The 25,962-nt window shown below is 38.0% G+C and overlaps 1 protein-coding gene across 9 annotated transcripts in view; it reads left to right on the forward strand.

The window, feature by feature from the left end:
• Nucleotides 1–628: 628 nt before the first annotated feature.
• The window catches only part of LOC143639179 (uncharacterized), a 36,665-nt gene continuing 11,331 nt past the window's right edge, over nucleotides 629–25,962 (forward strand). The window contains exons 1-5 of one of the 9 annotated variants that reach the window (XM_077107358.1): nucleotides 629–1,128; nucleotides 1,960–2,018; nucleotides 9,572–9,648; nucleotides 21,628–21,754; nucleotides 22,004–22,096. In XM_077107358.1, the coding sequence (XP_076963473.1) occupies nucleotides 9,601–9,648; nucleotides 21,628–21,754; nucleotides 22,004–22,096 (268 nt within the window). In that variant the 5' untranslated portion in view covers nucleotides 629–1,128; nucleotides 1,960–2,018; nucleotides 9,572–9,600. Of the gene's footprint in view, nucleotides 1,129–1,959; nucleotides 2,019–6,908; nucleotides 6,997–9,571; nucleotides 9,649–11,768; nucleotides 11,864–12,035; nucleotides 12,057–21,627; nucleotides 21,755–22,003; nucleotides 22,097–25,962 lie in introns of those variants that run through there. The other 8 variants (XM_077107357.1, XM_077107360.1, XM_077107359.1 and 5 more) reach the window with 8 other exon arrangements.

Below are 25,962 nucleotides of genomic sequence, written 5' to 3' on the forward strand. Positions count from 1 at the left end.
CTAACAATGCCTCTGCCCATTCAGAGAAAGGAACCTGTCAGTCACTAATACAGCCCATTTACCAACGGTGTGTGTTTGTTTGTGTCCCACAACACTGTTCATTCTTCAGCTTGTGGTCTGTGTACTTTCCTATCTTCTTCAAAAGCTAATACGTAAACTCCAGCCCTAGCCACTGGATGGAGCCAGTGGCTTTTCCCTACCCTCTTAGTCTTTGTGTACGCAGAACATTCCGCCCCGTATCCTGCAATTACACCGGCAACAGCGTTGCTGACCTTTGAATTCAAGACACAAAATTCCCGACCGCTAGAATCTTTTCCTTAATTGGGCACTTGTCCTCCCTGCCTTTCCATAAGTGTATTGGTGTCTGAAATCTTAGAATGCTGGCCTCCGCAGAACAAAGTAAACACCTCTGAACAGCGAACCTGGAGAAGAGACGCTGTAGGCATAAATATCTCGCCTTGGAACAGTGACGTCACCTGTACAGCCGCCTTTCCTCTGCGCTTGCGCTGTGACCCCAACACCTTCGCGGCTCCATGTTGACTATTGGCAGATGTGGTCTCAAAGGCATTACTGAGCGTGCGCAGAACCGGTCGCTGTAGATTTTATAGGCTACGGTGCCGGAGAGCTGGTTCAGAAGCGGAAGTGCTTGTCGGGGCCAGTTCTTGTAACGGTCTCTTCAACAGCAAGCAGAAAATCAGTTGACGAGAAAGACAGTGAGGTTGAGCGGACGTTTGCTGGGGGTCTTGGGCTAAGTGATGGGGGATTCTGGGGGACGAGTGAAGGAAGGTTTATGAGGGTCATTGATAAGGGGGTTTATAGGTTGAATGATGGGGAACCGAGAAGTCAGTGTATGAGGGTCTGGGGGCTCATTGGTGGACAAAGTTATGGGGCTAGTTAGGATAGAGTGGGGCCTATTAAACTTTGACATTTACACATTTTCCAGCATAGTGACCTATACTTAGGGTTCTTGCGTATCCCTCAGGCCCCTCGTTAGGTGCGCCCTGCCTCCCCCTCTGTCCCTCTCCCCTCGCCTAATCCCTGAGTAGGGGCCTGGTGTGAAAGTGCCAGGAGAAGTGACCTGCACCTGAAGGCCTCTTTTCAGGTCCTGGGCAAGACTATCCCAGTGAGGTGAGGAGAAGGAAGAAGAGCCACCTGAGAAGACTTACCTAACAGCGGGCCTTCTCCACAGTTTGCGGGCTGGGAGGGGTGGGCGGGGCCTGGTGCTGCAGGATCTGAGGGGGCTAGGGGTAAAATGTCATTTGGATAATAGGTAGTTCTAAAGTTCAGTGTTTTTTGGTGACATTTAATAATACTTTTGAATTACAGATTAATTGGGAAATAAAGGAAAGGAAAAAAAGAACTGATTTGCCCCCCCATCACATTTATGTCCATTCTTAAACATATATATGTATGCCTTTTTAAACTTTTATAGTTTTAAGATAGGTTTCTGCAGTTTTATACTCTATTTTTATTTAGAAATTTATTGTAATTCAGTTTTAAATTTCTTCTATAACATTCTTTTAAGCTTTTGAGATATGTCTACCACAACATACACAGAAAAGTGTATACTTCCATATAACATTTTAAATAACTGTGTAGAATTTTGTTGCTAATGTTTACTTATTATTATGGGTCACATGGGATTGTTTTAAGTTTGGCATTATTAAACTCAATGCCCAGATGAAGTTACTTACAGAGAAATTACACATTATGATAAATTATTTCATTAAGTGAATACAAGTTCTGGGTTGGGGTACAATTTATTATATGTAATAAAAGCCTTTGTGCTCAATGTTCACACAAAAAGTCAAAAATATACTGGTCATTATTAAAACCATATACATATAATGAAGAGCAGCTTCATTGCTAGCTTATGTGAGGGGATTTCTAGGAGGATAATTCTGCTACTCCAAGCCTAATGGGGTCCTCATATGCTCTACCCTTCTCTACTTGTTCCAGCTCAATTTTCACACATCTCTGCCTTTTCCCAAGAACAGCAGGAAATGGCCAAACCCCAAGTAAGTATGTTATCTGTTTGTTCCTTTCTCTTTTTAACCATAGATGTGATGAGATTTATAGGAATCTTTACCATGAAATAGAAAATTATTTGTGAATGAGGACTAGGATCAGGGAAAACGAGAGACAGAAGATCAAGGCTAATTAGAATGTACATACTTGGAGGACTTCAGGGTAACAGATACAGACATGTTCCTTGACTTGTGATGGGGTTACATCCTGATAAACTCATAATAAAGCTGAAAATTCATTTAATACTTCTAATCTACTCAGCGTCATAGCTTGGCAACATGGTACACTGTGGAGTATTCGTTGCTTCCCCTTTTGATCACATGACTGGGAGTTATGGCTCACTGCTGCTGCTCAGCATCAGAAGAGAGAATTGTTTTACATATTGTTAGCCCAGGAAATTATTAAAATTAAAAATTCTAAGTATGGTTTCTACTGATTATGTATTGATTTAGCATCACTATAAAGTTGAAAAATCATAAGTCAGACCATGTTTAGTCAGGGGCCATCTGTATTAATGTTGAGCTGCTGGTTTCTCTTTGAGTCTTTGGGCAGCCAAAAGGAAATATAACCAGTTCCTTGACTCACCTTATTCATCAGGAGAGAGCATAGAAAGGCCTCAGGAGAAGCCAGGGTTTCCTGGAATTGCTTTTCAGGGCATTTTTTTGGTTCAGTTGTCATGTGGAATTATCTTTAACCACAACCTGGTGATAAATAACGTTCCTGATTTCCTGTAGATATTTCCCATTTCTAAGTGAGCTGGAGATATGGTCATATTATAAATTAGGAATGACATCTCTTAAGGAACCTGCCTGTCTTTCAAATGACTTTCCTGAAGTAATTTTCTCAGTTGGACTTTCAATTCTCTTTTGGCCAAGACACAAAGTCTACAGATAGCCATAGTCTACCATCTTTTTTCTTTCATTTTTTTTATCTTTTAAATTAACTTAAAGTTGATTTTGCACTTGTGTCAGTTGATAAGTGTTAATACGTGCAGATTGGTGTAACTAATCTACAGGTTCTAGTTTCTTCTCCACAAAAACTGCCTCATGCTACTTATTTATAGTCATATCCTCCCCCTGCCTATAACCTTAGCCAACCACAGATCCATTCTGTGTCACTATAGTTTTGTCTTTTCAAGAGTGTCATTTAAATGGGGCCATATGCTCTGTAACCTTTCTTTCTTTCCCCTCTTTTTTTTTTTTTTTTTTTTTTGAGATGGATACCATTATATTGTCCAGGCTGGTCTTGAACACCTAAGCTCAAATGATTGTCTTCCATCATCTTCTGGATTAGCTGGGATGAAAGTTGTATGCCACCATGCCCAGCTTAGTGCAACCTTTTTTTTTTTAAATTAAACTTTTCCTTTTGAGGTGATTGATTTACATATAATTCAAAGAATAATATAGATAGGTCCTGTGTACCTTTTCCCATTTCCCCCAATGATAACATATTTCAAAACAAATATAATATCACAATCAGGATATTATATTAATATGATTAGGCATGGGCTGGGGTTGTGGTTTAGTGGCAGAGCACTTGCCTAGCATGTGGGAGGCACTGGGTTCGATCCTCAGCACCACATAAAAATAAATAAAATAAAGGTTTATCAACAGCTAAAAAAATTTTAAAAAATATGATCATGCACAGAATAGTTCATTACTTCAAGGCTCCCTCAAGGCTACATTCACAGCTTTTCTCCTCACACCCATTCCTAATCTCCTGGCAACTACTAGTATGTTTTCTATTTCAGAAGCTTTGTTATTTCAAGAACATGATTTAAATGGAATCATACAAGCCAGGTGCAGTGGCGTATTCCTGTAATTCCAGCAACTTGGCAGCCGAGGCAGGAGAATTGTGAGATTGAGGCCAAAGTCAATTTAGCAAGACCCTCAGCAATTTATTGAGACCCTGTCTCAAAATAAAAAAAAAAAAATGAAAAAGACTGGGGATGTAGCTCAGTGGTAAAACTTCCTTGGGTTCTATCCCCAGTAACATAAAAAGAAAGAAAAAGAATTAAATGGAATCATATAGTACATAATATTTTGGGATTGGACTTTTTTTTTTTTTTTTTTTTTTTTTTTTTTTTTTTTTTACTCAACACAGTTCTCTGGAGATTCACCCAAATTGTTGTGTGTGTTATTAATTGTTCTTTTTTTTTTATTATTGCTGAATTCATGGTATAGATGTTCTATGGCTTACTTATCCATTCATCTTTTGAAATACATTTGGGCTATTTCCAGATTGGGGCAGTTATAAGTAGAGCTACTTAAACATTCAGATTTTGTGTAAACATGTTTTCATTTCTCTAGAGTGAATATGAATTGCTGGGTCATATAGTAAGTGTATGTTTAGCTTTTGAGAATCTGCCAAAGGGGTTTCTAGAGCCATTGACCCATTTTTCATTTCCATAAGCAGTATGCAAGAATTTCAGTTGGCACATTTTTGTCAGCAGTTGGTATATTCAGTATTTTTAAAAAGTTTTAATCATTCTAGAAGGCATGTAGTAGTATCTTATTATGGTTTTAATTTGCATTTCCCTAATAGCCAAGTATATTGAACATTTTATATATGCTTATTTACTTTTTTGTATGTTCTCTTTGATAATGTGTCTGTTCAAAAGGTTTTGTCCTTTTGAAAATTGGATTGTTTTCTTACTGTTGAGGTTTGAGAGTTCTTTATATATTCTTTATGCAAGCCCTTTGTCAGTCCCATGGTTTGTAAGTCTTTTCTCCAAATGTGTGGCCTGTCCTTTCAATTCTCTTAAGAGTGTTATTTGCAGAGCAAGATTTTTTTTTATTTTGAAAGTATCCAGTGTATAAATTATTGATTATATAGATTGTACTTTTGGTATCAGATCTAAGAACACTTTTTTCCTTACTTGATGTCATGAAGATTTTCTCCTATTCTGTAAGTTTACTAGTTTTTGGTTTTATATTTTGTTCTATGATCCATTTTGTATTAATATATACTTTATATACCTTTATACTTTATGTATCTATATATACATATGTGTGTATACTTTATATGTCTATATATACACACACATACATATACACACTTATATATGTATTTATGATTTATCCATTTATCTATTGGCAGATACCTAGGCTAATTCTATTATCTTGGCTATTTTTTAATATTTATTTTTTAAGTTTTAGGTGGACACAATATCTTTATTTTACATTTATGTGGTGCTGAGGATCGAACCCAGTGCCTTGTGCATGCTAGGCGAGCACTCTACTGCTGAGCCACAACTCCAGCCCATATATCTTGGCTACTTTATTGGTTTAAAACTTTTCTCAATGCATGCATTTAATGCTGTAAGATTTTCCTCCAAGCAGTGTTTTAACTGTGTCCCACAAAGTTTTGTATATTTTAATTTTTGTTCAGTTCAGATTATTTTCAAATTTTCAATAATACTTCCTCTTTGATTATATGTGTTATTTGGAAGAATAATTTTTTAAAAAAAAATTTTAGTTGTAGATGGACACAACATTATTTATTTATTTATTTATTTAATGTGGTGCTGAGGATTAAACCCAGTGCCCCACACATGCCAGGTGAGCACTCTACCACTAAGCCACAACCCCAGCCTGGAAGAATGATGTTTAATTTCCAAGTGTCTAGTCTTCCTGTTATCTTTCAGTTACTATATATGTAGTCCTTTGTCCTTAGTTTTTAGCAGTTTGATGATGTGTCTGGTTGTGCATTTCTTGTGGGTTTTTTCTGTTCGGGGATTGCTGAGCCTCTTGAACCTACAGATGCAGGTCTTTGCCAAATATGGAAAGTGGTCAGGAATTTTTTTTTCAAGTGTTTTTCTGAACTATCCTTTCTCTTCTTCTGGAACTCTAATAACCTAAATTTGGTGTTATCTCACAGGTCTTAGAAGCACTATTCATTTTTTTCAGTATTTTTGTTTTCCAGATTGGTTAAATTGTATTGATTACTTTGAGGCTTATTCACTCTTTTATCTGTTATCTCCATTGGGCTATTAAGCCCTTTCTAGTAGGAAGTTATTTTGGTTATTATCTTTTTCAGTTTCAAAATTTCCATTTGGTTCTTCTTTAGATCTTCTGTGTCTTTGATGAGACTTTCTAGTTTTCTTGTGGTTCCCAGAAGGTTGGTCTAACTTCTTGGGTAGTGTGTGTGTGTGTGTGTGTGTGTGTGTGTGTGTGTGTGTGTGTGTTACTGGGGATCAAACCCAGGGCCTCATGCAGGGTAGGAAACTGCTCAACCATTGAGCTATATCCCCAGCCTTGGTGGTTTTTATAATAGCTGCTTTAAAGACTTTCTCACATGATTCCAACACTTCTATCTGCTTGATGTTGGTATCTGTTGTTTTTTTCTTGTGACTGTTGAGATTTTCTTGTGTACCATGTAATTTTGGAATATGTCCTACATATTTTAATGTGATATTATGAGACACTGGGTTTGTTTAAGTCATATGGAGAATGTTGATATTTTGATTTGCCGTAGGCAGTTCACCCAGTTGAGTTCAGGCTAAAAGTTGTAATCAGTCTTCTGTAGTTTGTGGTTTCCATGTTTGTTTAGTTTTTAAACCTCATAACAGACATTCTGGGATGTAGGCAGTGGTTTGTCCCTTAGTTCAGTTCTCAAAAGTGTTTACTTTTTTGTTTTAGATTAGATCCACAAATGCACAGTTTGAGAATGAGCCCAGGAGTTGATATATGATGTTATGGGGTTTCTTTCCTGAATTCTTCCTCCCCATGATTTCCTGTGAATTTTCTAGTTCCCTGTTTTCCCCCTTTTTGTCCATCTTATAGAGAAACGTTTTTTGTTTTTGTTTTTTGTTTTTTACTAGACTGCACACTTACCCCAGCTATGCCCATGGATGGACACAAGTTGCAGATACAGAAGACAAAAAATAATGGAAGTTTCTCTTGGGACTAAGAGCTTCAAATCAGAGCCTGGGTTTTAGATGATGGCCAGAGTCTACTGGTACTGCAGGTCCTGTTGTAGCTATTACTGCTGCTGCTACTGCTGGATTATCTGCTGCTGCTACTGCTGGATTTTCTGCTGCCTAGGGTGTGAGAGAAAGGGGGGAAAAAGAAAAAATGGATTTTCCCCTCACTCTTTGAGCATTAGGAGCTCCCTTACTACTCTTCAAGCTGATCTAGAGAGTTGCTTCATGAGCTTTCTTTTCTTTTCTCTTTTCTTTTCTTTCTACCAGAGGTTGAACCCAGGGGTGCTTAACTACTGAGCTACATCCCCAGCCCTTTTTATGTTTTATTTTGAGACAGGGTCTCACTGGGTTCCATAGAGCCTTGCTAAGTTGCTGAGGCTGGCTTTGAACTCGTGGTCCTCCTGCCTCAGTCTCCCAAGTCACTGGGATTATAGGAGTGCACCACCATGCCTGGTTCTTGAGCTCTTTCTGTATCTGTACTATCTTCTTGACTCCATGCTGACTTATCTTGGGCCAGGGAAAACCACAGAATCAGTGGCAAACTCGCAATGAATTTGGTGGCACTTCAAAGTCTAGGCTTTTCCCTTAATCTAGTCTGGCCTTGAACTTGTGATCCTCCTGCCTCCACCTCCTGAGTCTCTGGGATTACAGTTGTACATCACCACATATGGCACATATGGCTTCTTTCCTCTACTTTGTGTTTTTGTTTTTACTTTTCAGAATTACCAGATTGCCACTTAATGCATCTGTCCAGGTTTTACGCTTGTATTCAGTGAGAGAGAGACAGTGTGGAATGTACTTACTTCATCTTACTTGGGACCACATACCCCAATGCTGTGCTGTACTTTGCTGCCCACTGTATACATGCCTGTATGTTCCAGATCAACTAGACAGCACTGTACTATGCTGTTACCTCAGCTGCTCCTTACTTCTGCAGTTGCCAATCTCTGAGCTGCCAGGCAGATGTGGCAAGCAGTGGGTGGGTTGGCCATGTGCTCAGGAATCTTTTTAAATTCTATTTTCATTGTGAAATGTCACTGATCCCAAGCATTTTCTCTTCTGCTACTCTTTGTAAAAGAAATATAAAATTTCTATTTGACAATGGAATAGATGTACTCTACAAAAATCTAAAATAATGAAGAATATAAAAAGGATGTGAATAGCAAAATGTTGATTGATTTAATTCCCCTCTACTCCATTTTTGCCTCTAATTCCCTTTCTCCTCTGCATGTATTTATATCTAATCAATCATCTTTCTGCTCTTTCTATTATTCTTCCTACCTAATGCTCAGAAATTCATTCTTTTATCACTTCTTTTATGTTTTGACAACTTCCTTTAGGTTTCTTCTTCTTTTATTTATTTATTTTTTGAGACAGGGTTTTGGTAAGTTACCTAGGCCTTCCCAATTGCTAGGATTATAGGCACATGCTATCATGCCTGTTATAGGTAGTTTTTTTTTTAATAGGTCTGTCAGTGACAAATTCTTTGTTTTCCTTCTTCTGAGTATGTCTTGATTTCTCTTTATTTCCTGAAGGATAACTTTGCCAGATACAAAACTGGTTAACTGTGCTTTTGTTTTCAGCACTTGAAAAGTATTAAGCCATTTCTTTCTGACCTCCTTGTTTTCCTGTGAGAAATCTGTCATTCACATTTTTTTAAACCTCTACAGGGTTGTTTCTCTCTGGCTGTCTTCAAGATTCTTTTTTCTTTGTACTTAGTTTTCAGAAATTTAGTTTGGACATATGTTGGCAAGGATTTCTCCTAAACCCATAGGTTTTCTCATTTTCTTAAATCTGTAGGTTTATGACTTTTGTCAAATTTGGAAAGTTTTCAGTCATTATTGCTTTGAATACCCTTTTAGTCACATTCTAGTCTCCTTCTAGGACGTCAACAATATGAATATTAGATATTTTGTTATAATCCTGTGGGCCTCTGAGATTCTGCTCATTTTTTTCATTCTATTTATTTTTTGTGGTCCTGAGGTTTAAACTATGGGGGCATTTTACCATTAAGCTACATTCCAGTTCTTTTCATTTTTTTAAAATTTAGGGACAGGGTTTCAGTCAGATGCTGAGGCTGCCTTAAACTAGAGATCCTTCTACCTCAGCCTCCTGAGTCACTGAGATTTTAGGAGGTGTGTACCACTGCACCTAGCTCAATCTCTTTCAGTGGTAGAGTGCTTGCTTGCCTAGTACATGTGAGGCACTGGGTTCAATCCTCAGTGCCACATAAAAGCAAATAAATAAAATAAAGGTATTGTGTCCATCTACAACTAAAAATATTTAAAAAAAAAATAAACTGGCTGGGCATGGTGGTACTAGCCTCTAATCCCTGTGACTTGGGAGGCCGAGGCAGGAGGATTGCAAATTCAAGGCTAGCTTAGGCAACTTAATGAGGCCCTAAGCAACTTTGTAAGTACTTGTCTCAAAATTAAAAAAAAAAAATTAGAAAGGCTGGGGATGTGACACAGTGGTTAAGTGTCCCTGGGCTCAATCCCCATTACCAAAAAAAAAAAAAAAAAGATTGAGTAAATTCTATTGATATTCATCCTCAGATTCACAGATTCTGTCCTTTTTCATCTCCATCTTCACTAAACAGTTTTTTTGACTTTTTTTCAGGTGTTGGGGATTGAACCCAGGGCCTGTGAATGATAGGCAAGTGCCCTCCCACTGAGCTACACCCCCAACCCTATTTAGTGAGTTTGTAATTTGCTTATTGTATTTTTCAGCTCTATAATCTCTCTTTGGTTCTCTCTTTTGTAACTTCTATTTATTTGTTGAGATTTCCTGTTTTTATTTGTTGCAGGAGAAATTTTAATTGTTGAAGCATTTTTTGTTAGCTGCTTTAAATCTTGTTAAGGTGTTATGGGCTAAATTATGTCTACCCAAAACTCATATATGCACCAGCATTAGTGTAGGCCCCATAAGTTATGGTCTTAGTCCCATAAAACTACCCCAACTTAGATGCCAACCATAAGTGGGGTGCCTAGGCTACCTGCCCTTCTGCTCAGCTAACTACAAATTTGGGGGTTCCCATATACTATTCTCTATAGGTTTAGTAATTTACTAGAACAATTCACAAAACTCAGGAAATCACTATAATTATGATTACTGGTTTGTTATAAAGTATACAACTCAGGAACCAAATGGAAGAGTTATATAGAGCTAGTTAGGAGGAGGTACAGAGTTTCCTTCCTGGTGTGCCACTCTCCTAGCAACTCAGTGTGTTTACCAACTCAGAAGCTCTGCTAACTCCATTATTCAGAAATTTTCATGGAAGTTTTATTACATAGACATGAAAGATTAAATCATTGGCTGTTGGAGACCAACTGAATCTCTAGCTTATCTTTTCTTCCCAGAGATCTGAGGGTGGGCCTGAAAGTTTCAACCCTCCTGACATGTGCTTAGTTTTTCTGGTGACTGTCATGAAGCTTTCTAGGGCCACTTATGAGTCATCTCACTAGCTACAAAGGACAGTAAATTCTAAGAGTTTGGGGAGTCCTTTGCAACTGTGGGAAATGTTTACTTTTATTATGTCATGGGGTATTGTATTTTTGCTTTTTTTTAAAAATTTGTTTTGTTTTTGGTGCTGGGGATTGAACCCAGGGCTTTGTGCATGCAAGGCAAGCACTCTACCTACTGAACTATATACTTAGCTCTCTAATTTGGTTTTGAGATCTCTTACAAGAGTGGTTATAAACTCCGGCCCTCCAGTGAGGGGGGTCTGGGGAATATTGTGGTGGATGTTTACAGTGTGCCTTTCCTGGGATTTTTCTTTATGCTGGTGGATGGCTTAATACCAGTCCTGGTGTTTGTGCTGTGACCAGGTGACCTTCTTAGAGGAAACTTTATACTGCAGATTCCCTGTAGTTCTTATCTGTCCTATGTCCAGTTTATTTCTGCTAAGATAGTCACTCTTAGGAGAGTGGGAAAGTAGTCATGTTCACGTATCTCAGTTGATACAGAAAGGACAACTTGACAAAACCCACAAAATATCAGAAGTGGTTTACTACTTACAGACCCCAGAGAGGAGTGCAGCATGCCTCTCAGGAAGGGATGAGCCATCTATGATGCAACATGCTCAACTAGGATGAGGGGTAAAATAAAGAGGGAATAAACTGTGAGCTGAAGCCTTTACTAGGGTCTAGTACATCACCTAAGTGGGTTTTCTTCAGGAGAGTTCTAAGTAGGGGGTTTAAAGTAAGTAGGCATGGTTCCCCGCAATCACACTGTAACTGAGAGGTGGTCATTGTGGCATATGTGCAGTCTGTGTAGGGTGTGGAGGTTGTATCTAGCTGTCCCACAGGGAGTGGTCACTAGCAGGTGGTTGTATAAGGTAGATATCTGAATTGACTACTTTGAAGAACCTGGAGGAGGTGGAAAACTGGAAACAGCATCAAAGGTGCTTGTGATTAGAGTAGTTCCAACTTATATTTAAAATGGTGCCTCTTGTGTCAGTTTCCCCTTTGCTGAATTTGCATGGTACCTGATCTCCTGGAGGGAGAAGGAGTTCTTGGCCAGCAGGGATGAAGAGCTTTTCCAGGCTGAGTGATTGTTATATGGGGATTCCCCTGTCAGTGCTTTCTGACTCCTAGAAAGTCTCTGTGGCTCAGTGGAGAACAAGACCACTTTTCATCCTGCTTATTGTCAGCACAGTTCCCAGTTCCTGACTAATCTTCTTTGCTGGTGTCCCAGGCTTGTCTGGTATTGTTAGAGGGACCCTTGTTGATTTGGGGGCAGGCTGAGACCACCTAGGCTGCTTTCTGTTGCTAGGTTACGAGTTTAGAGAGACATCATCTGTGTGGCTCTCTGTTATTGGGTTGTAAGATGCTCTGCTATTATTTTTTAACCTTTATTTTATTTGTTTTTATGTGGTGCTGAGGATTGAACCCAGTACCTCACACGTGCTAGGTGAGTACTCTGCCATTGGACTATAACCCTGACCCCCTATACTATTATTTTTAAGTCCTCAGGACCCTAATCAGAGTTCTTGCCTTTTTCCTTCTTTCAGGATCCTCTTTTGGTCATCTCTTGTGTTAATCCCAGGACTTCCAGTTGTACTTAGTGGGGAAGAACAGGGACAGAGGAGTCTATGCCATTATTGGTATCTAATATCTTAAAATTTTTTTTTGTGGTACTGGGGATCAAACCTAGGCCCTCACACATGCTAGGCCAGCCCTGTACCACTGAGCTGTATCCCCAGCCCTTTTTCTTTCTTTTGAAACAAAGTAAGCATGTAATATACAGATTGCCAGTTTTTGGTTTTCACTTATTATGATGATTTACAAATACTTCTTGAATGAGTAACTAAAGTGATTTTTTTTCACATCAGATTAGAAAACTACCATTTTCTTCCCTAATCCAAAAATCTGAACTCTGAAAATGTTCTAGAATGTAAAACTTTTTCGAGTGCAGCATTGATGCCACAAATGGAAAATTCCACACCTGACCTCATTTGCAGTCAAAATGCAGTTGAACTAACATTATTATTTAAAATCACCTTCAGGCTGGTATATAAGGTATTTATGAAACATAAATATTTCATGGTTAAACTAGGGTCCTGTCCCCAAGATATCATTTAAAATATTCCAAAATCTGAAAAAAAATCTAAAATCTGAAGCACTTCTTTTATTTTATTTTATTTTTTTATTGGCTATTCAAAACATTACAAAGATTTCAGAATCACATTGGTTACACATCCACATTTTTACATAATACCATAATAGTTGTATTCTGCTACCTTTCCTATCCTCTACTATCCCCCCTCCCCTCCCCTCCCATCTTCTCTCTCTACCCCATCTACTGTAATTCATTTCTCTCCTTATTTTTTCCCATTCCCCTCACAAACTCTTATATGTAATTTTGTATAACAATGAGGGTCTCCTTCCATTTCCAAGCAATTTCCCTTTTCTCTCCCTTTCCCTCCCACTTCATGACTCTGCTTAATGTTAATCTTTTCCTCCTGCTCTTCCTCCCTGCTCTGTTCTTGGTTGCTCTCATTATATCAAAGAAGACATTTGGCATTTGTTTTTTAGGGATTGGCTAGCTTCACTTAGCATAATCTGCTCTAGTGCCATCCATTTCCCTGCAAATTCCATGATTTTGTCATTTCTTAGTGCTGCGTAGTACTCCATTGTGTATAAATGCCACATTTTTTTTTATCCATTCATCTATTGAGGGGCATCGGGGTTGGTTCCACAGTCTAGCTATTGTGAATTGTGCTGCTATGAACATCGATGTGGCAGTATCCCTGTAGTACGCTCTTTTGAGGTCCTGAAGCACTTCTTGTCATAAGCATTTTGGAGAAGGGTATTCAGCCTGTATTAGTCATTTCAGGATGCCATAACAGAATATGACAGGCTGGATGGCTTAACCAGTGAAACTTATTTTCTCACAGTTCTAAAGGCTGGAAGCCTAAGATCAAGGTGCCAGCACAGCAAGGTTGTTCTCTGGTGAAGACTTTCTCCTTGCCTTGCTAATGGTTGGCATTAACATGTGAAGACATGACCTTTAGTTTGTGTATTTACCTAGAAAGTGGGAGGGGGAAATTGCTGGTTTCTGGTGACTCTTCCTCTTCTTTTTAATGACACTAGTCCTATTGGATTAGGGTCCTACTCTTATAAGATCTCACTTAATTTTAATTACCTCTAAAGGCCCTGTCAGTACCTTGGGGATTAAGGCTTCAATATATGAATTGGGAGGACATTTAGCCTATAACAATTAATATTCAATATGTACCTTAATTTTGTGTTACTTCCAATTTTATCCTATCCAGAAAGTTAGGAAGTGAATGAATATTTGTAATGCTTATATTCTTTTTTTAATATTTATTTTTTTTAGTTTTAGGTGGACACTATATCTTTATTTTTTTTTATATGGTGCTGAGGATCAAACCCAGTGCCTCATGCATGCTAGGTGAGCACTCTACTACTGAGCCACAACCCCAGCCCCATAATGCCTGTATTCTTTTTTTAAAAAAATTATTTATTTTTTAGTTTTAAGTAGACACAATATCTTTATTTTGCATTTTATATGGTGCTGAGGAACAAACTCAGTGCCTCAAGCATGCTAAGTGAGTGCTCTACCCCTGAGCCACAACCCCAGCCCCATAATGCCTGTATTCTTGAGGGGACATTCCTGTAGGACAGATTTCTATAACTGACATTTCTGAAATAATGATATTGTTTTAATTTTTGTGATATATGGTAATTATGCAGAATAGTGGATTTCATTATAGCATATTTATACATACACATAACATACTTTGATCAGTTTCATTCCATAGCACCTCCCCTTGCCCTCCCTCTCTCACTCCCCTGGTCCTCTTCCTCTATGCTACTATTCTCCCTTCTATGTTTATGAACTCCATTTCCTGCTGTTTTCTTTCTATCTTAGATAAAACATATAACCTTTGACTTTCATTTGCGGAAAACAGATAGAATTGAAGAGCATCATTTTCAGTGAAATAATCAGACTAAAAAATATTTTAATTTTTGAGGAATTGCCAAATTCCCTTCTAAAAATGTTAACAAGGTCACCTTCTCATCGAGAGTGCAACAGAATATCAGTGTCTGAATATAGTCAGCCTTTGGTATGCATGGATTTCATATCTGTGGATTCAACAAACCATAGATAGATGACTGGTTTCAATATGTTGAAAATTTCCCATCAATATCTAAGGGAAACCTACAGGGAACGGGGGTTTTAAGCTTTGATGTAATAGTTACAATGAATTGGAGTCACTTAAATGACAGTGCCTCAGTGCTCTGGGCATGCTTAGAAGTTGGAAAGTTTCTTAAGCTGGTTATACCCAATTCTTTTAATTTAAGAAGGTAGTATCTGACTGTGAGGGAAGTGAGTTTATGGACAGTGTTTCTGTTATCTAAGGTGGAATGAATTTTCATCACTTAAGATGGAATGAGCCTTGTTGTCCCTCTTCCTCCTCCTCCCCTGCTCACATCTACCTACCTACCTACCTACTCTAACAGATTTATGTAGAGAATTTGGAAGTTTTTCATTTTGTGTCTTCAAGAAGAATTTTTTTAAAAAAATATTTATTTTTTAGTTATAGGAGGATACAATATCTTTATTTTATTTTTATGTGGTGGTGAGGATCAAACCCAGTGCCTCACACATGCAAAGCAAGTGCTCTACCTCTGAGCCACAACCCAGCCCAGAAGAATTTTTGTAGTGTTTGGATTGTCTGCTCCTTGATGGTTTAATAAAATTTCCATGTGAAACTTTTAGAGATTAGTTCTTTGATTACTTTGTAGGTAATCAGAGCTGCTTAAGCTTACTGTCTTTGCTGGGGTAAGTTGTGTTCAATTATAACAGAAATTATAACAGAAATTATCCATTTCTGTTACTAATTTCTTGTTTCATCACACTGTTATTGGAAGAGAAGGGCAAATAAAAGTGCCACAAAGCTTTCTTACCATCTTCAAATTGCCTTTTTCTTTATTCCATCTTTGCTTGGTTACTACAAATCTTTGGCTGTTTTCCAGAGTTCTGGCAAAGATGATTCTGATAGTTTCTTTTTGTTTTTATATTTCCGTGAGAGGATGAGAGCTTGAAGCTGCTTAGCCTCCCTGTGCTCTCATTGTGGAGTGAATTTTTTGTCACCTGGATTTTTTGGTTTTGTTGCACTGGGGACAGAACTGTAGGCCTCACACAAGCTAGTCTAGTGCTCTGTTACTAAGCTGTACCCCAGTCCCAGTCACCTGAAATGTTTTCTCATTTTCCTTTGTTCTTAAAGAAGCCTTGAATTGATGCAGACTGTTTGGTCTATTTGTTCTGAGGACAGGTTTAGGGGTTGAGGTTGCTTGAGATTTTTAGTTCAAGAGCACTTACGTTTTCACAGTGAGATGGAGTGCAGCACCCCCAATGGATGACTTTTTCTTTTGGCACTGTGGAGAAGGATTGTGTGTGGTCTGATTTTGTTTTAGCCATTTTTTGTCTTACATGATCCTAAATTTCCCTCTTTTTTTTTTTTTTTTTTAGATCACCACCCAATCTCGGAATAATATTCCTTATTCCTTTTTATCCTTTTCTCCCTTAGATGCATGCTCTGTGACTGCCTTCTTGGGTCCCACCTATCTTTCCTGTAGCTGGTACTCTCATATCTCTGGTCAGCTTTTCTGCATTTTCCTACTTACAGTGGATTTTCTCTAAGCACGATTTCAGCTCACCCTTAGTCTCTCCATTCCCTTCCTCTGTTCCGTTTTGTTCAGATCCTCCTCACACTACAGGAATGGTTTGATACTTGTTTTTCTGATTTTTTTTTTTTTTTACTTATAGGCAATGAAAACTCTGTAGTAGTCTCTATTTTGTACTATAAGTTATACTGAAGATATTATGTGTGATTTTATATACTCTTTGGGTTGATTTATATAGTCTTTTGAAGGATATATAGAGAGATTTGGATTTATACAGAGGTGTTATTCTAGATTACCTGGAGGCTCCTTATTTTTAAAATTAAAAAATTAAGGTATGACTTATGTATAATAAAATGAACCCTTTTAAAAAGTATACAGTTGTATGAATTTTTAAAAACCCATAGTTATGTTACCAACACCATCAGTGGTAGACTGAAGACAGAAGAGTTCTGTCACCTCCCAATGTATCATCTTTGTAGTCAGCCCCTTCCTCACCCTGTCTCCTAGTCAATAATGTATTTCCATTCTGCACTTTTGCTTTTACCCCATATATAAATGGAATCATTCAAAGTGTCATTTTTAGTTTGGCTTCTTTGATGTAGCAGAATACATTGAGGTTCATCCATGTTGTTGACTGTTATTAGTTCTTTTGTGTGTTTGTGTGTGGTACTGAAGATTGAACCCAGGAGCGCTCTACCACTGAGCTATGTCCCCAGCCCTTTTTATTTTTTATTTTGGGCAGGGTGTTGCTAAGCTGCCCAGACTAGCCTCAAACATGGGATCCTCCTGCCTCAGCCTCCTGAGGTGCTGGGATTACAGGTGTGTACCACCATGCCTGGTAGTTCTTTCATTTTTATTGCTGAGTAATATTATATTTTGTGTAATCCAGGTTGTTTATCCATTGGTTGAAAAACATTTAGGTTATTTCCATGTTTTGGTGATTAAAAATAAAAAATACAGCTGCTAAGGGCTAGCAGGTATAGCTCAGTGGTAGAGTACTTGCCTAGCATGCACAAGGCCCTGAGTTCAATATCTCTCTCTCTCTCTCTCTCTCTCTCTCTCTCTCTCTCTATATATATATATATATATATATATATATATATATATACACACACACACACACACACACACACACACGTATATATACACATACATGTGTACATATAGATGTTCCTTTATAGGGTTTGAGATTTATATAGTTTTCATTTCACCCAGGTAAATATACCTGGGAGTGGGATTGCCAGATTATGTAGTAGTACATGCTTAACTTCATGAACAACTGGAAAACCACTTCCAAAGGGGCTATGCCATTTTACATTCCTGCCAGTAGAAGTCTGGTTGCTCCATATCCTTACCAGCCCTACGTATTGTCATCCCCCACATTATAATAAGTGTACAGTGGTGTATCATGGTTGTTTTAATTTGCAGTTCCCTTATGATTAATGGTGTTGAGAAAATTTTTATGTATTTATTTGCTAACTATATTTCTTCTTTGGTGAGGTATCTAGCTTTTGCTTCACTTTTTAGGTTTTTCCCCATTTTATCGGTGCATTATGATTATTCATAATGGTGGGATTCATTGTGTCATATTTATACATGCAAATAATGTAATTTGATAAATTCCCCAGTAACGCCCCTCACTTTTAAAAAAAATATTTACTTTTTAGTTGTAGTTGGACACAATACCTTTTTTTTGTTTACTTATTTTTATGTGGTGCTGAGGATCAAACCTAGGGCCTCGCACGTGCTAGGTGAGCGTGCCACTGCTGAGCCACAACCCCAGCCCTCCCCTCACGTTTTGATAGTTCTTGTATTCTCAATACAAGTTTTTTTGCCAGATGTTTGATCTATAAATACTTTCTTTCATTCTCTGACTTTTCAATCTCTAACAATGTCTTTTGAATTTTGGTGTCACATCTAAGAAATTTTTGGCTAACTGAAGGTTCAAAAGAATTTCTCTTGTATTTTATTCTAAGAAATATTATAGGTTTAGATTTTACATTTACATCTATAATGCACTTTGAGTTAATTTTATATTGGAGTTATTGAGGTTTGTAAAGAATATCCGGGGGTTGGGATTGTGGCTCAGTGGTAGAGCACTCGCCTCGCATGTGTGAGATCTGGGTTCAATCCTCAGTACCACATAAAAGTAAATAAGTGAAATAAAGGTATTGTGTCCAACTACAATTCAAAAATTAACATTTTTTTAAAAAAAGAAGAATATCCGGTTGTTTCAGAATAATTTGTTGACATAGAAAGTCCCATTTTTCCATTGATTTGCCTCTTTTTGTTGAAAATATTTTTTGTGTCTTATGCTAGGGAATGAAACCAGGACCTCACACATGCTCTACCACTGAGTCACATTCCCAGCTCTATTACAAGTAATTCTTTTAAAAAAATATTTTTAGTTGTAGATGGACACAATACCTTTATTTATTTATTTTTTTATGTGGTGCTGAGGATTGAACCCAGGGCCAGTGTTCTACCACTAAGCCACAACCCCAACCCTGCAAATAATTCTTATGAATAAAGATATAAAGTGCATATAAAGTGCACAGTTTTTAAGTATACAATTGGATGTATTATCATAAGCATGAAAACACACTCTGTAGCTACCACCTAGGCTAAGATGTAGAAAGAACATAATTAGGACCTCAGCACCCTTCTCATTCCCTTCCCTAAATTTTTGCCATATGTAGAAGTAATTATTATTCTCACTGCTAACATCATGGATTAACTAGCCTAGCTTGTTCTCTTACAATTTATAAATAGAAATATGGAGTATATTCGGGGCTTCTTTTTCTCATTAGTACATTTATCTATATTAATCTGTGTTGGATATGTGCAGGAAGATTCTCTGGGTGGCCTTGGACTAGTTTTCACCTCTTTGTTATTTGTAGTTCCTTTTTTCCCCTTGTACTGGGAATTGAACCCAGGAGTACTTAACCACTGAGTCGCATCCCCAGCCTTTCATATTTTTTGAGGCAGGGTCTCACTAAGTTGCTGAGGCTGACCTCCAACTTGCAGTTATCCTGTCTCAGCCTCCTGAGCTGCTGGGATTATGGGTGTGCACCACCACACTGACTCTTATTTATATTTCTTAAGAATAACTGTAGAATGTGCTGGGAATGTAATACCTGAGATAAGTGGGGAGCTAGCCAGAATAACCTGAACCCTGATCCAGTCCCCTCCTAGAAACAGGATGTCTTTCAATGGTTCATTTGCCCTCAACATATAAAACATAGGATTGGCTGTTTTCTGAGGTCAGTTCACTATGGTGCAAGTGAGGCATATTCAGAAAACTCCATCTGCCCTGATCAGCTTTCCTGAGACTTGGGGTACCAACTCACAATGAATCCTAGGATTCTGTTGTCCCTTGATACCTATCTAAAGAAAAATCCCACTCCATATAACTTGTGTGAACGGTTGCACATGATTCACATTGGTAACAAGTGAACAGTGAACCTGCATTACAACAAGCAGGTGTAGTTCATTACTTTTGGTCACCATACAGCATTTCATTGAATGACTGTGCCACAGTTTACTCATTCTACTGGTAATGGACATTTGGATTTTTTCCATGAATTAGTTTTAGAAGCAGTGCTTCTTTGAGTATCCTTGGACTTGTTTCCTAGAGCACATGTGCACAATTTTCTGTGAGTACCTAGGGAAGGAGCTTCTGGGTCATAGTGTATACAAATCATTAACTTTAGTAAATCATGCCATGTGTTTTTCAAGTGATTGTACCAGGTTACATTCCTACTAATGGGACATGAGAATTCCCATTTCAATGCAACATTATGGTGCATTAGTCTGCTTAATTATACCTTTTCTAGCAAGTACATACAGGTGTCTCAGTGTAGCTTAAATTTTCATTTCCTGAGTGCTAATAAGATTGAATACATTGCAATGTATCTGAGTGCCAAGGACAAGTACATTTTCTTCTGTTCATAGGTCACTTGGTTCTCATTTTTAAGGAAGTACCTACTCACTTCTCTTGTCCACTCTTTTGTGTTGTGTATTTCTTACAGATAGGACAGTGGTTGTCCTCTTCATGAATATTGCAGGTGATCTCCCTTAATGGCTTGCCTTTTCACTGTTACCCTTTCAATCTTGTAACACTCCAAGTCTTTCCTTTTATGAGTGCTTTTCATGTCTTGATTTAGAATTTGTCACCTAGACTTATGAACACATTTTCTATATTATTGTTTTATTTTGCTGAATCCAGTCTGATGTTGCCCCCAAAGAGGCAGCATGTGCTGGGATGTGACTCAGTAGCAGAGTGCTTGCTTAGCATGTGCAAGGAAGGGGGTTCAATGTTCAGCACCACACACACAAAAAAAGGCAGCAGGGGAATTCCTACAAGGGGAGTACCCCAGTTGTCTTGCTATGGGGCTTGTTGGGATTGTAATGAAAGAAGCACTAAAAAGCCAGATGATCATTCCTGAGCATCTATTAAAACTTACAGAGTGGGCTTCAGCATCATGACAATGAGAGACAGGGATGTCCTACCTAGCTAGATTTGTCTGCAGTGAGGGGGACATGAGGATTTAAGGATTTGGGCAACCATCTAAACCAGTTTATCAGTGCCTGGGAATGTTCAAGGCACCAGTTTGGGCTCAAACCTGCAGAGAAATACCTACAGCTGTCTGGGTCACAGAGTAGTCAAGACACAGAAAGGGGAGGGGTGATTAGGTGACCCTACAGTTATTTTATGGACACTTTATTGTATCACTTTTTACATTAGATTTATAGTTTACCTGCAGGTGATCTGCATGTATTAGGGGATAAATTTCATTTTCCCCCATATAGACATCTAATAATTCATTTACATTTATTGAAAAGATCATACTCTCAGGCTGGGGTTCTTGTTCAGAGGTAGAGTGCTCAGCTAGCATGCGTGAGGCCCTGGGTTCCATCCTCAGCACCACATAAAAATAAAATAAAGGTGTTGTGTCCACTTACAATTAAAAAAATAAATATTAAAAAAGAAAAGATCATACTCTCTCCATTGTTTTGCTATGCCAACTGTCATAAGTCAGTTGTCTGTACATGTTTGGATTCTTTTTTTTTCCCACCAGACTGTCTATCCTTGTGTTAATATTGCATCATCTTAAATACTCTATTGCCAGATGTGGTGGTGCATGCCTGTAATCTCAGTGGCCCAGGAGGCCGAGGCAGGAGGATCTCAAGTTCACAGCCAGCTTCAGCAACTTAGCAAGGCCTTAACCAACTTAATGAGACTATCTCAAAATAAAGAAAAGGGGCTAGGGATGTAGCTCAGTGGTTAAGCTACATTCCTGGTGCTAAATCCCTAGTACAAAAACAAACAAAAATGCCCTCTATTTCTTAATGGAATAGTTTTTCTCTCATGATTTGTGATTTTCACTAACTTGATATGGAGTAGATATTGTGTATTGTCATCATGAGGACTGGGGAACCCAATTAGAAGTTCTCCTGTGTTCTATCCTTATCACCTGGTGGTGAGCATTTTAGAATAAAAGGAATGTGCCATTACAGGGACTAGTGACATTTGAGGATGTGGCTGTGGATTTCACCCAGGAGGAGTGGCAGTACCTGAACCCTCTGCAGAGGACCTTATACCGAGATGTGATGCTAGAGACCTACAGCAACCTGGTCTCCGTGGGTAAGAATGGCTTCCTCAGGTAATTTTGTTGTTTATGATTACTGCATCAAATGGAGGATATTTTGTTTCTCAATTTCCCACTTTTCTTTCCTGAAAAGGTATTTGAGAACTAAAAATCCAGGTTAAATGGTTTGACATTACCATTATATCAAGCAACAGGTTCCCTTGTGCTGTCATCAAACTGAAACTTCTTTTGCCTTGGCTCTGAAGAATTATACCAAGAAGCTATCTGTCATTTGTCATTAACAGGGCAACAGGTTTGTAAACCAGACCTCATCCTCAAGTTGGAGGTGGAAGAGCTATGCCCAGCAGAAGACAGAATTCCAATTTGGAGCTTTCCAGGTAAATAGGATTGACTCAGGCTCTGAGCGCGAGGCCCTAGCCTATAAATTCCTGTGAAAGGGCTTCCAAGAATGTCCTAGGATAAGATTTTGACCATTTGATGCTGTTGGATAGGGATAGGAACACCACAGATATAAGACTGATAGCCCTAACCCTGTCCCCACACGCCACATTGCTCTTGTTAAGTTGGTACTCCCCAGCAAGTTTCTGCACAATTCCTTTTATATGTAAGTATCTTTTAAATGGTGTCATTCTCTGGCACTACCTTTTCTATTATTCTCACCCATCACTGACTTATCTGCCAGGCCCACATTAGTCACAGGCTGGATACTAATGTTAATTCCATATTGGATTCTCCAGTTCATACTTCTTGTTTGACTTAGGTATTTCCTGTCAGACTTGATATCCGAAAATATCTTGATTTTTTTTTTTTGTGGTATTTAGGGTTTGAACCAAGGGCTTTGTGCACGCTAGATAAGTGCTTTACCACTGAGCTCCTTGATTATCTGTTTGTTAAAATAATAAGATACAATTCACTATTACAAAATTTAGCCTTTTCAAATGTTCAGTGGTTTTTAGTATATTCAGAGTTGTGCAACCATCACTAGTAATGCTAGAACATTTTCATTGTCTCAAAAAAACAACAACTATTCTTTCTTTTTTCATGTGTGGTACATGGGGATTGAACCCCAGGGCCTTGTGCATGTGAGGCAAGCACTCTACCAACTGAGCTATATCCTCAGCCCATGAAACTCCTATTCTTAACACTCACTCTCCATTCCCTCTTTTCCCCATTTGCTGGTAACCACTAATCTACTTTCTGCCTCTATGGTTTTGCCTACTCTGGATATTTCGTATAAATGGAATCATATAAAATATGGCCTTTTATGTCTGGTTTCTTTCATGTGACCTGTTTTTAAGGTTCATTCACATTACAGCATGAACCAGCACTTTATTTTTTACACAAGAATAATATTCCATTGTATGTATGGATCACATTATTTATTCATTTGTTGAACATTTTTGTGGTTTCTACTCTTTGGCTATTATGAAAAATGCTGATAACATTTATTTGCACGTTTTTTTTTTTTTTGTGGTGACGTATGTTCTCATTTGAGCAGATACATAGCAATGGAACTGTTGTACCCTGTGATAATTGTATGTTTCCTCAAAACTTTTGCCCATTAGCTTTAATATTCACTGATGATTCTTGCCTGAAGCAGTTATTAATGTTTATTTTTTTTCACTATTACCATCCATTACTGTCATTATTCATTTTTGTGTTCAAACTGTGCTCAGTTTGGCTAGCAGAATTATTTTCAGGGTAGTTCCCCTGTCCTTTCCCCATGTCCCTATCATTCTTGGAGCACTTGCTTACATTCTAGCACAAATACACATCCTACATCACCTTTCTGTTTCAGACCTGGAATCAGCAACTTCTGCAAGGATCTTTTGTTCCTCTTAATGGGATTGGTACTTAAAAATCAGCACCGGGAGCTGGGTGTGCTTATAGTTATTCATTCTCTTACCTATAGATTCCCCTTCATCTCTTTTTCCATTTGTTGTTTTAAGCAACTAGGTGATTTGTCCTTTAGTATTATGGATTCTGGATTTTTCTGTTAAATACCCCATGGTGGTAATTGACATAATTTACTCTCCCCAGTTATTCCTTTAAGTTGGTAGATCTAGAAGCTGGATCATATTTGGAAGATTTAAAAATTTCTACTAGGAGGCATGTTATGCATGGTTATCTGTAACTACCAGTTATTAGTGATTACTGCTCAGACCCATTAGTTCTTTAATAGCTGCAAAATGGTGATGTTTTCATCTTGTCATTTTCTTGATGGAATGCTTATATAGAGAATTAGCCCTGCATATATTATTTGGATACCACAAGCTACATATTATACAGAAAAGATGGGCTAAGTGACTTTTTAAGTTTGAAATGAATTGATTTTATAGCTTAATTCAAAGGTAAACAATAATTTGCCCTTTTTAATATACCATTCTCAGACTTAAGGATTTAAATATTTTTATTTCTTAATCAATTGCCTTATTATCCTTATTAGGAGTCAAAACTATCCTGTGTTTGGCTGGTAGAAACTCTTTCAACTTGGCCCCCAAGCCTTTGGTATTGTCCTTCCTTTCTGGTGCTACAAGTTCGTGGCTCATTCTGTATATTCCCTGTCTCTGATTTGGAATTGAGCATTTCCTCTAGGGAGCCCTGGATCTTTTTTAATACCACAGCATGGATGTTAGGGAATCATTTCTAGGCCTTTTCACTGACAGAGTTAAGAACTATTTATAAGTTTTTTTAAAAGAAAAAAATACCTCATGTATTCAAAATGATACTTCCAAATGAGATTCTGGACTTAAGTTTTTAATTTATTCATTTTATATCTGATGGTTAATATTGTAGTATTAGTCTGAGACTGTTGTATGTGTATACTGAGTCAAATTAATTCATGTTGATGCACTGAGAATCAAGACATTTCTGTCTGGTCTTTAGGAAAGGCAGACAAAAAGGATGTTTACTGTTATTAGGAATTATTTTATATTGTTTTTCTTTAAGATTCTATAAAACATTTAAAAATATTTACTTAGTTCCAAGGTCAAATCTAGAAAACACAGTATATTCAGAGTAGTCTAGCTTCTTTCTTCATCTTACGTCCTCCCTTCCTCCTTCCATTTCCTTTAGTGAAATTTAAGGTTTATCCTTCCATCATTTTTTAACAATACAAGCATATATTAATATACATTCATATTCATTTCTTTCCTTAAAAAATGATAACATACTGGGCTGGGGATGTGGCTCAAGCGGTAGCGTGCTCGCCTGGCATGTGTGTGGCCTGGGTTCGATCCTCAGCACCACATACAAACAAAGATGTTGTGTCTGCTGAAACTAAAAAATAAATATTAAAAAAAATTTTTTTCTCTCTCTCTCTTTAAAAAAATTGTAGCATACTATGCAGTTTTGTCTACCTTCTTTTTCACACATTCAAGAACATGATAAATATATAAAGATACTCCTTATTTCTTTTTATAGTAATGTAATGGCTCTTTATAATCACAACAGTTGTCAGGCTAATTTTTTTTTTTTTTTTTGGTACCAGAGATTGAACTCAAGGGCACTCGAGCACTGACCCACATCCCAAGCCCTGTTTTCTATTTTATTTAGAGACAGGGTCTCACTGAGTTGCTTAGTGCCTTGCTTTTGCTGAGGCTGGCTTTGAACTTGGGATCCTCCTGCCTCAGCCCCCCAGCCGCTGGGATTATAGGCATGTGCCACTGTGCCCGGCTGGAGTAAAACTTTTAAAACAGTTCCTTTGTGCAGTGCAAGATTTCACATGTAATTGGATCCTCCCATTATTCATTTGAGTACGTACTGTTACAATTTGTAATAGGTGGAAAAGTGATAGAAATAGATTAGGTCACTTGCCTAAGGCCACTCATTAAGTGAAAGTCTGAGCTAGGATTTGTTCATTGACTAGAGAGCTTATTACTATCAGGGATAAGAAGCGAGGCTTAACATGCAGAGTTAAGTTGGCAGGAAAATAGGCCAGCTGTCAAGGAAGTTAGAGGAGATTTCCCATCTTAAATCTCCATGTTTAGAAAGCTCAAGGGCGAGGGAAGCTCTTATAAGAAGAGGCAAAGAAAAAAGCACGAAATGTATATAAGCAGATTTAGTTAGCCATAGAACCTGTCAGTCTCAACTTCCTTGGCATCTTTCCTCTGTGGGAGGAAGTTCAGAAGTTAAAACACTTTGTAGCTGTTTTAATAGCTATTTCAGGGGGCTGTTTCAGCTGGGTGTGGTGGCACATGCCTGCAATCCCAGGTGCTGGAAGCTGAGGTAGGAGGATCAAGAG

Source organism: Callospermophilus lateralis, chromosome X, assembly GCF_048772815.1.
Source record: "Callospermophilus lateralis isolate mCalLat2 chromosome X, mCalLat2.hap1, whole genome shotgun sequence".
NCBI lineage: Eukaryota > Metazoa > Chordata > Mammalia > Rodentia > Sciuridae > Callospermophilus > Callospermophilus lateralis.